We start from the raw sequence: 15,178 nt of genomic DNA on the forward strand, positions 1-15,178 counted from the left end.
TTGTGTTATTTTTTGTTTTAGGAGTATTCATAATAAATAGAAAAATTTTCAGTACCCACTGACCCCTCCCACCATGGAGCCCTACAAGGGGATGCATTACAGTGCCTTAAGAGCACTGCAGCGACGCCAGGGTTTCGTGAGCACTATACCCAAACACCAGTGTCAGACGTCCTATGCTGGTACTCAATAGCCCAAATGGACTAGCCGATTGATCCTGAGGGGTCCACCCCAAGACTGCCCGTTTACAGGAATACAAGTAATACAATTACAGGAATATGTTGGAGTTGGACCCCTCAACCACCAAGATTCTCTCCTCCCCTTCATGGGTTACCACTAATGGCAAACATGCACTAATGGTTGATGTTTAGATTCCAGAAGAGGTAAACTGTAAGAACAGGACCTTCTCTGGGAGGTCCCCTTACCACGTACAGGAATCCACATCGAGGGGATCAGTTACAGACTGGAGATAATAAAATAATTCTTACAGTTCTGTGGAAGGTTTCTAGTTCATTGCAACTAGAAATCTTCGCTGGAACTGTAAATAAAATTTATACAGACTTAAATCTAGAAAGTCAATAACCCAAGGTCTGTGTTCACAAGCTGTCCACAAAATAAATATTAATTGGAGTACTGTTAAGCAGTATCTGGCATGTGATAAATAGCAGTATGTCATTACTATTACACTGCATGAATGCTGTTTCAACTTGCACATCTAAAAAATTCTGGAAATTTTATTATTATCCTGCTAATGGTGGGTAAACTGTCTGGAGAGTTGAGAGAAAACTGCCAAGGCACATTCTACATGCTATCTTGCCAACGTAATAGTATTATGCTATGAAAAAATATGAATTTAGATTGAATACCACTAAGGCTTGGCTCCTTCAAGACAAAGCATCAAGCTATATGTTGAGGTCAATGTCAGTACAAACAGGAATTCTGTACGTTTGGGTTGTTCAAACAGATTGACAAAAGTTATATATACATTATTAGTAGACTTTGGAAAACATGTAAAGAGGAGGAGGACAACTGTGACTTAAAGTGGCAATTGCACTGCAGAGTAGTAGAACATAGACCTCCACATAGAACACCAATAATGATGATGGATAATGTTGCTCTAAGGCTTAAGCACTCTTGCTTGTGTTGATATTACAAATAATGTATGCTTGTGTATGTAGAGCAAATATTCACCAAATTGTATAAAACTACAACATTCTCTTAAGAGTTGATTTGTGAAAGTACTAGTTGTTTTTTGCTAAATATATGTAAAAAGTAACAACCTTGTATTGTTATTTCACTGAATGAACTTGGTTGTTTATTGTTTCAATATTTATCATTAATTTATTTTCATTACAGAATGTTTGATGCTTTTATGAGTATATTTTTATATAATACTTATTTACTACATAGTGTTTGGATCTCAAGATCTTTTTGTTTCTAAACGTCCTCTGGTGGCTATGTGTGATAGCTCTAGGTAAGTAAGAATTTGTGTAGATTTTTTAAAAACAGTTTTGAATAACCCATTTATTTATAGTAAAATATATGTTAATTAAGTGGTATAATGTTTATCAAAACTTTTTGACTAATGTTTTTTACACACCATTAAGTTAATCTGTAACCCTTTTGCAATAGGCTTAGTATAATATACACAAGTTCATCTACACATTTACACATGTGAAGGATTTGCACTATGATTTTTCATAAAGCATATGTTTTTCACAAAACTTGGTAGATTTTTAGTAAAGACAACAAGTATTTGTACACAAGAAATCAGATATTAATGAAACATTTTTACTAAAGGTTTGTTTGTTAAGGCACTCGACTTGTAATCCAAGGGCCACAGGTTCGAATTTCCATCACACCAAACACGCTTGCCCTTTCAGCCGCTTGGAGCATTATAATGTGATGGTCAATCCCACTATTTGTTGGTAAAAAAGTAGCCCAAGAGTTGGCACTGGATGATGATGACTAGTTGCCTTCCCTCTAGTCTTACACAGCTAAATTAGGGATGGCTAGTGCAGATGGCCTTCATGTACCTTTGTGCAAAATTCAAAACAAAACAAACTAAACCAATTGTTTGTGAAAATATTGAGTCTGACTGCAAAGTGATTTCGTGTTCAGATTAAAAATTCTTCATTCCAAAAGTCTCAAATGTTATTTGTGTAATTTCTAAAACTTCCTAAATACGTTTCAGATGTTTGTTTTTAGTAAGACTTTATATGTTGTACTATAACTATAAGTAGTATGTCACTTAACCTACTTTGTAACCATCATAAAAAAAATTAAGAAATGTAAATTATGCTTTTATCATGCTAGAATTGACTGCATTTCATACCAAGAAAATACAAATGTTTAGCCTTAGTGACATAAATCTTATAATGCCATATATATTTATTTATTATATTGACTTCCCAGTCATGCTTAGCTAACATTACATAACTTGCATTTATGCAGTGCATGTTCACTTGTGTTAAGTATCCAATAATATAAAAATAACTTTGAATCTTCTCTGTCATGGCTGTGTTTTAATGGACTAGTATTTTTTAATATACAATCACATTTCAATTACTATACATTATATATCTAATATAGATTGTTACTATTTAGAAATAAATTATTAAATGTATCATTCTTAAAATATAAAACATTAATTCACAAAGTAAAGTGAACAGTTATCTTTTCTCGCTACAACCTTTAAACTTGGTTGCTGCTGGATATATGTTGCTAAGCCTTTTAACATTTCACATGAAGAGGATATCAAACAAAATTGTAAAATAGGTTTTATATATACAATTGAATAACCAAAAAATCATAAGTAACTATGCTGATACCACAGAATTCCACTACAATTTATTGAGCTTAGTAACTAAGATGAATTTAGATTTTTAAGAAATATGAAACTTAAAACACAACCTTCCTTCTTAAAATCTCCATTCAAAAGAATGTGGTAACTATTTCACAGATTAAAATGGCTGAGCAAACCACTAGGGAGACATTCTAAACTCTGAGTTGGTTATTCACATGTTTTATGTTGAAGTAAGTGTATATAACCGTTTCCAAAAATGGAAAGAGGTTAACAGGGTTACTGTGTTTGATTCAACACAAGTCATATCTCAAGAAAATAAATACGAGGTTCTGATTTTATATTCTAGCTTATTAATATTATTAGTTTGAGTTCCTAATTTGTATGAAACTATAAACTGGTATTTTGACATCACAAACATCTAAGTTTAAACAGTGTTGCATTCAACATACCACATGACTCACTGAAATCTATATTTAGGCATGTGTTTTGTAATATTTACTATTAAATTAAGAAATTCACTAATATGACATCAAAGCCTGATTTATATTCTACAATTTGATTCCAAACTTATTGACATAAATTTGTAAAATAGTATTAGTCAACAAACGTGATGACATGGACTTTGACCTCTGACCTATCTCGAAAGAGTTAACTGACCTTAAGATGTTTTTTTATAGCTAGATGTGATTACCATCTAGTGTTAAACATGTCAATGAGGTTTTTCTAAGTATATATTTTTGATTGTTATCAGAATATTTTAAAACAACAAAGGTCAAAATTCAACTGTTCTACATTTATTTAAAATATTTACCTATACTCACAAAGTTTCTATTATAAAGAAAATGTTTATTTCCATTTTTTTTTTTTAAGTGACATCAAGAATTTGATTTTTGTTTATATTAGTCATGTGGATTTTGATTTTCCTAATATAGATTTATTTTGATTCTTCCAGTGCCATTTAATTTTTTAATGCATCATTATAAAGAAAGACACCCATACTTTTGAAAAAATTATTAGAAATTGTTTATTTTATTTCAGTGCTGGACAGCAGTACTGTTCTGTGAACTTTGTATCACTGAAAACTGGTGACCAAATACATTGCATAAAGTTTAAAACACCAATTCTAGATATTCATTGCAACAAAAGGTAAGTTGGAAAGGTTTGTAATCTGTACACTTGTATAAAAGCTTAAAATTTGAACTAATCAGAGTTGTTTGTAAGTAAACAGTCTGCTGAACTTTGTGTTAGGATAGTTGTTTTTGGCAACTGATAGGAGATAAAGTTGACTTGCTTGTTCATTGATTACCTTCTACATTTAGGTTTAAGTGATGATTCAGTAAAAACACTGCACAAAGTGTGGTTTTCAGTGGTTCATCAATATCTAGGACTTATGAAGTATAGATATACTTAGAGTAGTGGAATGAGCATTTGTCATGGGTAATGTAATATAAAAAAACTATTATTTCATAGCATGTTTTAGTGGTTTTTGTATGATTTACAGTAATTCGTGATTTTTTTAATATAATGATGCTATGGTTATTGATACTTATTTTCTTTTTTTTTTGAAGGGTGCTGGTAGTAACTTTCCAGGAACGTATTACAATCTTTGACAGCTCAACTTTTAGGGATCTCTTTACCATAACTGGTATGTCTTTAGAATAAGCATTGTGATGTCCTCAGAGTGAAATCTAACTGAACATAGAAAAGTAATTGTAGTATTTTTACTATACTTACACTATTTCAGTTGCTGCAGAAATATTCTTGCCCAAAAGACTAATTAATAAAATGAAAGACGTTCAGTTTTAGACTACTATGTAATTTATACCACATTTATAACATATCAAGGGAACCCAGCTGAAGAATCAATACATTCTAGTCATTGTAAGTTTTATATTTTTGCATTTATTAATTTAGAATGGTATATTAACACATCCCTCAGAAACCAAGGGGTGTCTTTACGGTAAATTTGTTGAATGTTAAAAGTAAGTTCAATTGAAAAACCCTCATAGGTATTTTTGGACATATCTTTTCGAGACAAATTTTTGTTTTTTTACTGATGAATTTTTAAGTGAAGTTCAGCATCCTCAAGTAAATTGAGTATATATCAAGTAAAGCTACATTTTCAGCATCATTAATTGAGCAATTACCAACCTTTTATATATCTGCTATCGTCTTTTCTATGTGTAGCTTTCATTTTAGATACAAACGATTTCACCTGCAATTTGGTAGAGAAGGTAGAAGTATCACAATAGTCAGCAATACAATGAGCAGCTGCATGTATAATATTGTACTCAGCTGCTGCACAGTATATACCAATATGGTTTCAAATGGTTCTATAATATCTTCGTATGCCATTTGGAAACTTTCATGCTTCTTGTGCTTGGCTATTAAGCTCATTATGCAGTGACAGATTTCAGTCACTTACCACTTCAAATCATTTTTTGCAGCCCCAATGTTAAAAGAGTGCAGGAAATGCCTTCTTTTTAGCAAATAAAAATGTCCAAAAAATTTCATTCCAATTGGATACATTACCTTCTCTTACATAAATGGCTATTCTAATTCATTGCTGGGGGTTAAAATACAAGATTTTCTCCAGTCTCATGGACTTGAAGCGAAGACATTATTATCCTCTTTCCTACCCCCATACAGATGTTGGTTCCTTGTTGTTTATGCTTTGAATTGCAGTTGATTTGCCAGCAGTATGATTCTCATCCTATCCCCAGAAGACTTGCCATGTATGGTTCACCATGCCATAGCCACTTATCCTTATTATCGTATCCACTTTTATGTTTAGTGGGATTGAGTTTAATAAATATTGTATGGGGAGGTGTCCTTCTGATACTTTTGAACAATGCTTCTTTCTTTCCCTCAAACCGGTTCCTCTAACTTTCTAGTGTGGGATTACTGCTATTTGTGAGTGAAGGTTATGTACTGAATTGGAAGTTATAATTTTCCTATAATGAAAATGTATTTTCAATAAGTACTAAACCCCTCTCACACTTCCTACTGAAAAATGGTGCATCCATTTAATGTCAAATCACGAAGTGATAGTTCAGTAGAATTGAAAAGAGGGAGTCTTATGCAACAAAAGTGTCACACTTATTGGTGGATGGATGGCTGTTGCATGATGATTTGCATATGAGATGCATTTGAATCAGTCAGAGATGGGTGAGAGCTTCAAGGCTTCAAGAAATATTTTTGGATTTAGGGAGCAGCAGTGAATGAGAATAACTATTTATATGAGAAGAGGTAAATACCTATTAGAAATTTTTAATATAGGAAAATTATAGTGTTCAGATTAAGCAAAACTTGACTGTTTTTTTGTTTTTGTTTTCAACAAAAATGTCCCGCATTGGCTTATAATTTGGCCTCTGTTAAATTAACTGTATTAATTATTGGTTTACGTTTTATTCTTATCTATGTTGGTAGCTTGCTTTGATGATGATTATTATTTTCTGGGAATAGGATGCTACCCGAGTCCTGGGCCAAATGTAAACCCTATTGCTCTTGGAACAAGATGGCTGGCATTTGCTGACAAAAAAGTAAGACTGGTTTCAATTACATTTATGGAACCATATAAATATAAATTTTAATTTTTTTTCTCAATCCTTTTAGTTCTAGACTTTATATTAAACTGCGCTAGTCTTAATTACTAGACTAAAGTTGTTGATTTGTTAAGGGTATTCCCATTTGATCAATTATAAAAATTGATTATTATTACTGAATAATAATATTTCCTTCTTTTATATTCCCCACCAATGCTTTGGTAATTAAAAAAAAAAAAGTTTCAGAGTTTGTTTTTACAGATTCATAATTGCCATTAACTCTTTCACATTTGGTTATGAGTCAAATGCCACATCATCTCATTTGTTAGTTTGTATTATAATTAGTTTAAATTATAATTCAAACTTTAACATTTTTGAGTTAATTTTTTAATTTATGAGTAAATATGAAAAGAACACACCTAAATATAGATTTTAGTGTCACATGGTATGTTGAATGCAGTACTATTTAAAATTAGTTGTTTGTTAAACTACTAATTCAATAGTTTTATACAAATTAGGAATTCAAATTACTAATATTGAGAAGCTAGAATATAAAATAAGAATCTCATCTCTCTATTGCACTGAGATATGTACTAAATCAAATTTGGTGACCCTGTTCACCTCTTTCCAATTTTAAAAATGGTCCCTTGTATACAGTTACTTAAATATGTGACATGACTAACTAACTGACATCTTAATATGTCCCCCTGGTAGTTTCTCAGTCATTTTAATCTGTGAAATGGCTTCCGCATTCTTTCAAACAAAAATTTCAAGAAGGTAGGTTGTGTCTTGGGTCTGTTTGAAGTTTCATATTTTTTTAATGTAAAAACATTTTAGTTACTAAGCTTAATAAATGATATTGGATTTCTGTGGTATCAGTCTAATTATTTGTGATTTTTTGGTTATTTAACTATTTTTGAAAACCTATTTTACAATTTTGTTTCATATTCTCTATGTGCAAAATTTTAAAAGGTTTAGCAACATATGTTCAGCAATAATTGAGTTAAAATACTGTAGCAAGAAGAGATAATTGTTTGCTTTACATCTTGATTTATTGTTAAATATTAAAAAAAAACAAGTTTAATCATTTATTTTTCAAATAATAATAATCTGTATACATATATAATGTATAATAATTGATATGTGACTATATGATACAAAATACTAGCCACTAAAACACAGCCAAGACAAGGAAAATGAAGATCAGTTTTATATATTATTGAATGCATAACATAGTGCATGTGCACTGCATAAATGCAAGTTTTATGTAATGTTAGCTAAGCATGACTGGAGAGTCCATATAGTAAAATATATACATATTTTTGTAAATAAATGTGTGTGTGTGTATATATGTGTGTATTTTATTATATATGAGATTTAAGTTACTTAAACTAAACATTTATATTTTTGTGTTATATAGTCATTTTAGCACAAAAAAGGCATAATTTATATTTATTTAGTAACTTTTTGTGATGGTTACAAGGTTGGACAAATGACAAACCCCACATTTAAGAGTATAGAAAATAGTCTTACTGAAAGCAAACATTTGAAATGTAATTAAGAGGTTTTAAGAGATTATACAAATAATATTTGAAAATTTGGGGATGAAGAATTGTTATTTTAATTATAACATGAAATCACTTTGCACTAAGACTAGTAAGGAAACAGACTATTTTTACAAACAAATCTTTTGTAAAGTATTTTATCTAGATGTCTAGTTTGAACAAACGTTCAAGAAAAGTTTAGCAAAGTGTACTAGTTTTGAATGCCACATGATTTATGCATAATACCTACATGTCTCTTATTACAACAGCTTGTTCCACTCCATCAGACTTGTGGTGGTATGGCAGGTGATGGTGTTCAATCATATGCAGCAACAGTGATACATGCAGCCAAGGTAAGTTTATTGCCTATATTGTGAACATAGACTGTGCAGATTAACTTAAAACTTATTTTTAGTATTCAAGGCAAAAATCAGGTTGTCTTTGAGAAATATTTAGAAAAAACACTTGTTGAAAAATACAGTAGATTTATGATATGTGGGCATAGCCAAGAAATCTACAGATTATTGTGATAAACAGGGGCGTAGATCCTGGGGGGATGGGGGGTATACATATTATTGAATGCATAACATAGTGCATGTGCACTGCATAAATGCAAGTTTTATGTAATGTTAGCTAAGCATGACTGGAGAGTCATGACCCCTACATCCCCCCTTCATTTTAGGTGGTGGGGTGTGGTGCATACAATCATCCCCCCCTACAGTTTGGTATGTTGAATTGTTTTATTGTATCACAGGCCTACAAATTGTGTGTTTGTTCTTGTGATTCTCGTGTTCTTACCAATTGAATTACATAATTAGGCCTAGATGTAGGCTTTTTCAGTAGCCGAAATGTACATCTTTAATATAGGCATGCTTCTAAGCTTTTCGATTTAAGCGATAATTCGTAAGTATCAATCAGTAGGCCTAAGTATACATGCAAGTATTGTGACAACAAGATTACTCTGGGACTGTATGTTTACAGCTTTCAGGTTCACGTAATCAGAGTTTACCAATTTGTGAATTGAACAGCCCACATAAGTGGTTGCAAAAATCATCCCCTCCCATTGGGTGTAAAAAATCTATGCCCCTGGTGATATATAATGACTTGTACTGGTGAAGTGCAATCTGTAAATTGGAAGTTTGTTCTCACATTACATTACAGTAAAACCTGTATTTATTTTATAAATTGTTCTTGACTTGGCCTGCACTACAGTATCTAGTAAGAAGTAACATAATAATTTTTTTATGTCTCTTCATTGATGTTTAAAATATGAAACAGAGAAAGCACAAGCATGTTTGTTGATACAGTATGTGTAATCTGTTAATCAGTAATGTGATTTAACCCACATTCTTCAGCTAACTTACACAATAGCTTACATGTGTCTTTTGTTTTTAGATAATTGCATCTTCTGAGAGAAGTATCAAGCAGAAATTCTTCTTAAAGCATAGCTATAGTAATATTTCATATTATATGTGCAAATCCACAGTGGGTATTTTAGCATTGTTTTTATAGTTTTTATTGTGTTAATGTGTCTTAAAGGTTTTTCAAAGCTAATGGGGCTCTTTCCCTCGGAAAGTGTGGCATGCCATATTTTGATATCCAAATACCAATTGTGATTTGACTGCTTAAATTTTCAGTAGCTTATTTACTACTACATAATTAACCACTTTGGTTGAACAATAATTAATTTTTATAGACCATTACCAAGGGACTGACTGTATTTGGAGAGACAGTAGCAACGAGTTTGACTGGACACAAAGTACATGGTGGCAGTAGTCCCTCCAAGAAAGAATCTAAGTCAACAAATAAATATACTCCTGGAATTGTTACAGTTGTTGATATCCAGTGTATTCCCACTCGAGAGGTGTGTCTCACCAGTTTATGTTTTGTTATAAGAGACTAAAGAAAATTTTCAGATGTTTTCAATCTAGTCATTTTTTATCTCACTCATACTATTAAAATAATATAAGCAGTAACCTATTGTGGCATAAGCAGAGTAGCCATTACATGTGCTTAATTACATGTCATAATATTTTAAAACTTTATGACCTATCCATGCAGATTTTAGTTTTTCCATTAACATTCAGTTGTTTGTCTAACCTGAAAATTTTAAGTCCCAAATGGGCTCATGGTGTCATCTATTGACAATTACAAAAGTAAGGAGGTGAGACTTTTTCAGATAAGCTGTACAGTAAAGTTGTTAAAAACTAAAATATTTATCAGTTGCTTGCTTGAAGAATGAAATGATAAATTTAAAACTAGAAGTGCTTTATTATTTGGCTTCAGAAGGGGAAGTACTCTTTATCTTGAAAACAAGCCATTTTAAATTCCCACATAACAATGTGTGAAGATGTTTATTTTTTTTATTGATGTAAATGGTAGCTAAATACTGAAGAAGACACTGAAGGAGAAGGAATCATTGCCCACTTTCCTGCTCATGCAAACGAACCAATAGCTGCTATGTCTTTTGATCCAAGTGGGATGTTGCTGTTAACGGCTTGCAAGCTTGGACATAACTTTAACATTTTCCGAATCTTCTCACACCCTGCTAGTTCTTCACTTGGTGCAGTTCACCACTTGTATACACTCCATCGTGGTGATACAACAGCCAAGGTTTGAAATTTTAATTACAAACAAAAAAAAAACTCATATTTGTAAATTTGTAACTGTATAATCTGTTAATGTTAAGAAAGGATTTTTTTAAATCTTTATATTAAGTGTTTTGAGAAGTACTTTCCCTATACTATGGGTATTTACAGATCAAGAAATGTTTCTAAAAATTATTTACCAGGTGTAATTCACAACATCTCATGATAATTCCCATCCAATTTTCAAAAGAAAAATTAAGTCTTTTAACATTTGTTTATCATTTCCCAAAATTTAGAATTAACTTATCTTTATGGGCACAACTTTTAATAGAGATGTCATTTCATAATTTTAGACATTTGAAATTGTAGCTTTTATGTATAGTTAAGTGCAAATGACATTCAAAAATGAATTTCTTAATGAGAATGCAGAATTTTTCATCAAACTTGTATATTCTTAAGAGTAATTGTTATCATATTTCAAGGATAAATATGTATGTTCATGTGTGTATGCGATTTGAAGAAACATAAAAGTTTTTGATAAGAGACTGAATCGTTTTATAAGAAAACCATATTTTGACAAAAAATGTGCAAGATAAGGATCCTCTAGTAGTTTATTGGTATGTTTGAAGACTTGTAATGCTAAAAACTTGGTTTTGTTGCCCAACGTAGTGGACACAGCACAGATAGCCCATTGTTTAGCTTTGCACTTAACTGCAAAACAAACAAATAAAATTCACTGAGATAGTAAAATGGTCAAGAATAGATTTAAATAAATTTATGTATGTAGTGTTTCTTTAGCAAAATAATCCTGCAGTTTGTCTATACACTACTGGGGGCATGTTGTTGTTAATGCTAGAGTAGAACTACTGGATGTCAGCTTAACTAATGGTTGTTCTCACTATAAAAAACTGACTGTTACAAAACTGTATTGTGAAACATTTTACCATAACTTATTTTGTACAAAGTGTGGGGAGTAAATGCAGATATGAAAGCCACTGTTATTTTGTATTTTAAGAAATTGGTTCAAAATGTTATCACCAGACTGTTAATACCCAATTCTTCACTTCCCAGTATCATAAGATTTTATTGATAGAAAGTAGTACTGAATAGCTTTATATATATATTAACAGAACATTAATTGTAATGTCCTAATCATGTAGATAACAAACTCTCTAACTTTTAATTTGTTGCTGCTTCTAGGTCCAAGAAGTAGCTTTTTCACTGGATACCCGTTGGGTAGCTGTTAGCACACTGCGTGGAACAACACACATTTTCCCTTTGACTCCCTATGGAGGTAAGTTACAAAAATAACTAACATTTAATTGCATTATGATAAAAAAGTCCCAAGTATAAGAAAGAACTGATATTTCATGTTTCTGTTACCTTAGGGCCTGTAAGTGTAAGAACTCACACATCACCCAGAGTTGTGAATCAGTTAAGCCGCTTCCACAAAAGTGCTGGTTTAGAAGAAATACAACAACCTACCCAAACAGGTCGAAGTAGTCCCGTGCTCTCAGCAAGCCCTGGTTCTCCTGGTAAGTATCAGTAAGGTGAGGCTTCATTATGATTCACATTGGAAGGAGTGGACACAAATGAAATTTTAATTATGAAGGTTTTGGGATTATTTTGAAGACCAAAAATGAAATGCTATAATGTATAGTTTTTTGTGTTTATGAACATAACTGACTTGTAGATATATTCGTGTTCAACATTATTTATTGTTTTATTATAGGTGCAGCCATCACAAGGTCACCCGATATTCACCCAAGTGTGGTGTTTTCTTCAACCACCTCGGGCAGGATGGGGAACCCAAGACTTCCCCCTTATCCCCATCCTACTACAATTTTCCCCCTTTCACAGATCAAGCAACCATTAAGTTTTCCTCTCACTAGCCTTTCTTCTGGAAATGTCCCCAAAAGTCCTTCAGGGAAAGGATGTACTGGAAATACTGTTCTAAAAGGAAATGAGAACACAAGTGTAGCTGCTACATTCTCCCCACCTCGGGCATGGTTGGTCGGAAGCCCAAGTCTGGCAAGGGAGAAGAGGACAGGTAGTTAGTGTTACTTATTGTTAACTTTTGTTTGTTAATAAACTATGTTCTACTTCTAAGCCTATTTCTAGAAAAATAAATAGATTATCTTGAAATAACATTTTACACAGGTTCTTTTTTGTATCATGTTTATGATATTTAAGGTAGCTTCCTTTTTTTTTTTCATTCTATATAAATACTAACTTGTTTTTATTGTGGAATTTTAAGCGTTAGTCTATTTTGTGACAGTACTTCTGCAGGATTATGGCTATTACCATTATGTATATCTTTAATATTACAAGCTTAAAAATAGTTCTCTTTTTTGTGAATGAAGAGTGATTACATAATTACTTGTATGGTGTTATTACATTTCAATTTATCTTTGTTGTCCAGACAAGCGAGTGTTGGATTCACTTTTTATTATTGGTTGCCATGGTAACTTAACTGAATATAGTCTTGAACCCAGAGTGGCTAGTGGACAGCAGAAGATCACTGAAGAATCTCCAATTGAACTGGAAGTGATGGCACAGGCACAGTGGAACTTACAGAGGTGAGTTGGGAGATTTTATTGATTCTTAAGAAGTGAAAACGTTTTTAGCATATACTTGTAAAAAACTGATCTTCCCTCAGGTTCATTGTAATGTTGTTTGTATTTTCAGTAAAATTAATTAACCAAATTGTATGAAACTTTCAAAATAATGTCTTGTTTCTGTGTGAAAAAAATTAACATTTTTATGGCTTTTAAATGTCTGATAAAGTTCCATGAATATATTTCTTTTGATACTTTACTTTGCCAATTGAAGCAATAAACTTCCTGCTTATAGTTTGTTCTCAATAAATAAGTTATTGTGTGCATTAGTGTGAAAACAGTATATTAAATTTGAAAAGGAGAGATAGACATACTTAGCTTATCATACTGGTTAACTTTGATGCCTTGTCATAGAATAATATTTCTGTAGCTTTCACACACATATCTGCATCGTCAAAAAAGAAATTCAAGGCTCTGAATTAATTTGGAAGTATTTCAGAACTGTCTTGAATATGCTTTATTACTTTACCATACCCATCCTTATTCTAGCTAGTTTACAATTTAAAATGTATAGCATTAAAGCTTAGTCTTTGCCTTTTCAAAGCTTAGAACCAGTTGAATATTTTAATATTTCCAGGCAGTGCAATAAATGTCAAGCTTACTAATTTGCTAAAACATTAGAGAGAGAAATACAAGCTGAAGAATTAGCAAAAATTAAATTTAAAAAAAAGCTGTTTACACTTCTGACCTAAAGATGTCACAAAATTGAAAATTTAAGTTTGTAAACATTTATGAAACCAACTAGGTAAACAATATATAACGTTAAAAGTACCAGTTATTTTGTTGAAATGGAATTGCATTTCGAACATTTGCTCTAGGAATGACTAGGACCCCTACTGTTTGAGAGAATTATTAACTTATCTCACAAGTGTTTTGTTTTTTTTTGTAATGGCAGCTGTAGATTAGAAAATTAACGTGGAAAAAGTTATTGATAAATAGGATGTTTTAATTTCACCCTTAATGTATCATATGCACTATGCACAAGAAGACTTGTATGAGTTAATAACATTCAATGTTACTGACGTAATATAATGACGGTTACTCAATATACGATGCCAAATTATGAATCTGTGAGTTAAATATTCTCTTTATGGATGGTAGGGGATAAGAGTTGTAAGTGTGACATTCATACTCATTTAGCCTGAGAATAAATGGGTGTTCTTGATTAGCTGCCTTCCCTCTGTTGGTTTAAAGTTAAGGATGGTTAGTTCAGAAAGTCCATGAATGGCTATGTATGAATTTCTGAAACAAACAGTAAGATGTTCTGGGAGTTTATGTAATGGAAATTTACATGCAAGAAAATTGTGTAAATAAATTTAGTTCTGCTTAGTGTACTTTACATTAATGTATGGATTTACTATTTTGGAGAAGACAAATCATGTACTTATTTTCTCACAGGTTACACTCTTCGGCTGAGCTTCGACCTCCTCTACTCAGTACAAACCCCCTCATTATAGCCAGTGAGACTTCTGTAGCTCAACATAGTGGGAAGGACAAGAAGCAGGGTAATTTGATCTGGTTATTTTCAATGACTGACTGCTGCCCATGAGAGTTAATATTTGGAACATAAAATCTGCTAAACCTTTTTCTGTTGTATGACTGGAGGGCCTTTGCAGGTCTTGAACACCATTGAATCTTTTGATTTATTGATCAGGGGATCCAGGTCAGCTATAAGTTAGGTTTATTTAATGAATGTGACAAAACAATCACCTGTGCAACTTTTCAAGTGCAAGATCCACTTTTAAAGTTACTGCCTGGTTAATTTCACTTAACCTTACAATACATTGTTTTACTTTCTAAAATAGATGATGAATGTGTACTTGTGACATGAATATTGCATAATGTTTTATTCCTATGTTTATGCTTTTAAACTGCAGATCATGTAATGATCAACAGTACATTGAGCTCCACAAACAATTTTAATGAATATTGGTACCCAGACAGATTTGGACCATACGAAGAATAATGTACAAGGTTTTTTTTTTTTTCAAACCTTTTAAATGGGAATAGATGATATTTTATTGTTAAATCCTTCAGGTATATAAATTGGATATATTATTACTTTGCAAGCATAACTGTA

The 15,178-nt window shown here is 31.8% G+C and overlaps 1 protein-coding gene across 4 annotated transcripts in view; it reads left to right on the plus strand.

Moving 5' to 3' along the window:
- LOC143244626 (BCAS3 microtubule associated cell migration factor-like) overlaps positions 1-15,178 on the plus strand; it is a 33,001-nt gene that overhangs the window by 12,451 nt on the left and 5,372 nt on the right. For all 4 annotated transcript variants that reach the window (XM_076489647.1, XM_076489649.1, XM_076489646.1 and 1 more), the window contains exons 7-18: positions 1,408-1,471; positions 3,842-3,949; positions 4,372-4,448; positions 6,269-6,345; positions 8,162-8,245; positions 9,589-9,756; positions 10,275-10,505; positions 11,681-11,774; positions 11,869-12,015; positions 12,213-12,530; positions 12,903-13,059; positions 14,497-14,603. In XM_076489647.1, the coding sequence (XP_076345762.1) occupies positions 1,408-1,471; positions 3,842-3,949; positions 4,372-4,448; positions 6,269-6,345; positions 8,162-8,245; positions 9,589-9,756; positions 10,275-10,505; positions 11,681-11,774; positions 11,869-12,015; positions 12,213-12,530; positions 12,903-13,059; positions 14,497-14,603 (1,632 nt within the window). The remainder of the gene's footprint in view (positions 1-1,407; positions 1,472-3,841; positions 3,950-4,371; positions 4,449-6,268; positions 6,346-8,161; positions 8,246-9,588; positions 9,757-10,274; positions 10,506-11,680; positions 11,775-11,868; positions 12,016-12,212; positions 12,531-12,902; positions 13,060-14,496; positions 14,604-15,178) is intronic.

Source organism: Tachypleus tridentatus, chromosome 2 (genome assembly GCF_004210375.1).
Source record: "Tachypleus tridentatus isolate NWPU-2018 chromosome 2, ASM421037v1, whole genome shotgun sequence".
Classification (NCBI taxonomy): Eukaryota; Metazoa; Arthropoda; class Merostomata; order Xiphosura; family Limulidae; genus Tachypleus; species Tachypleus tridentatus.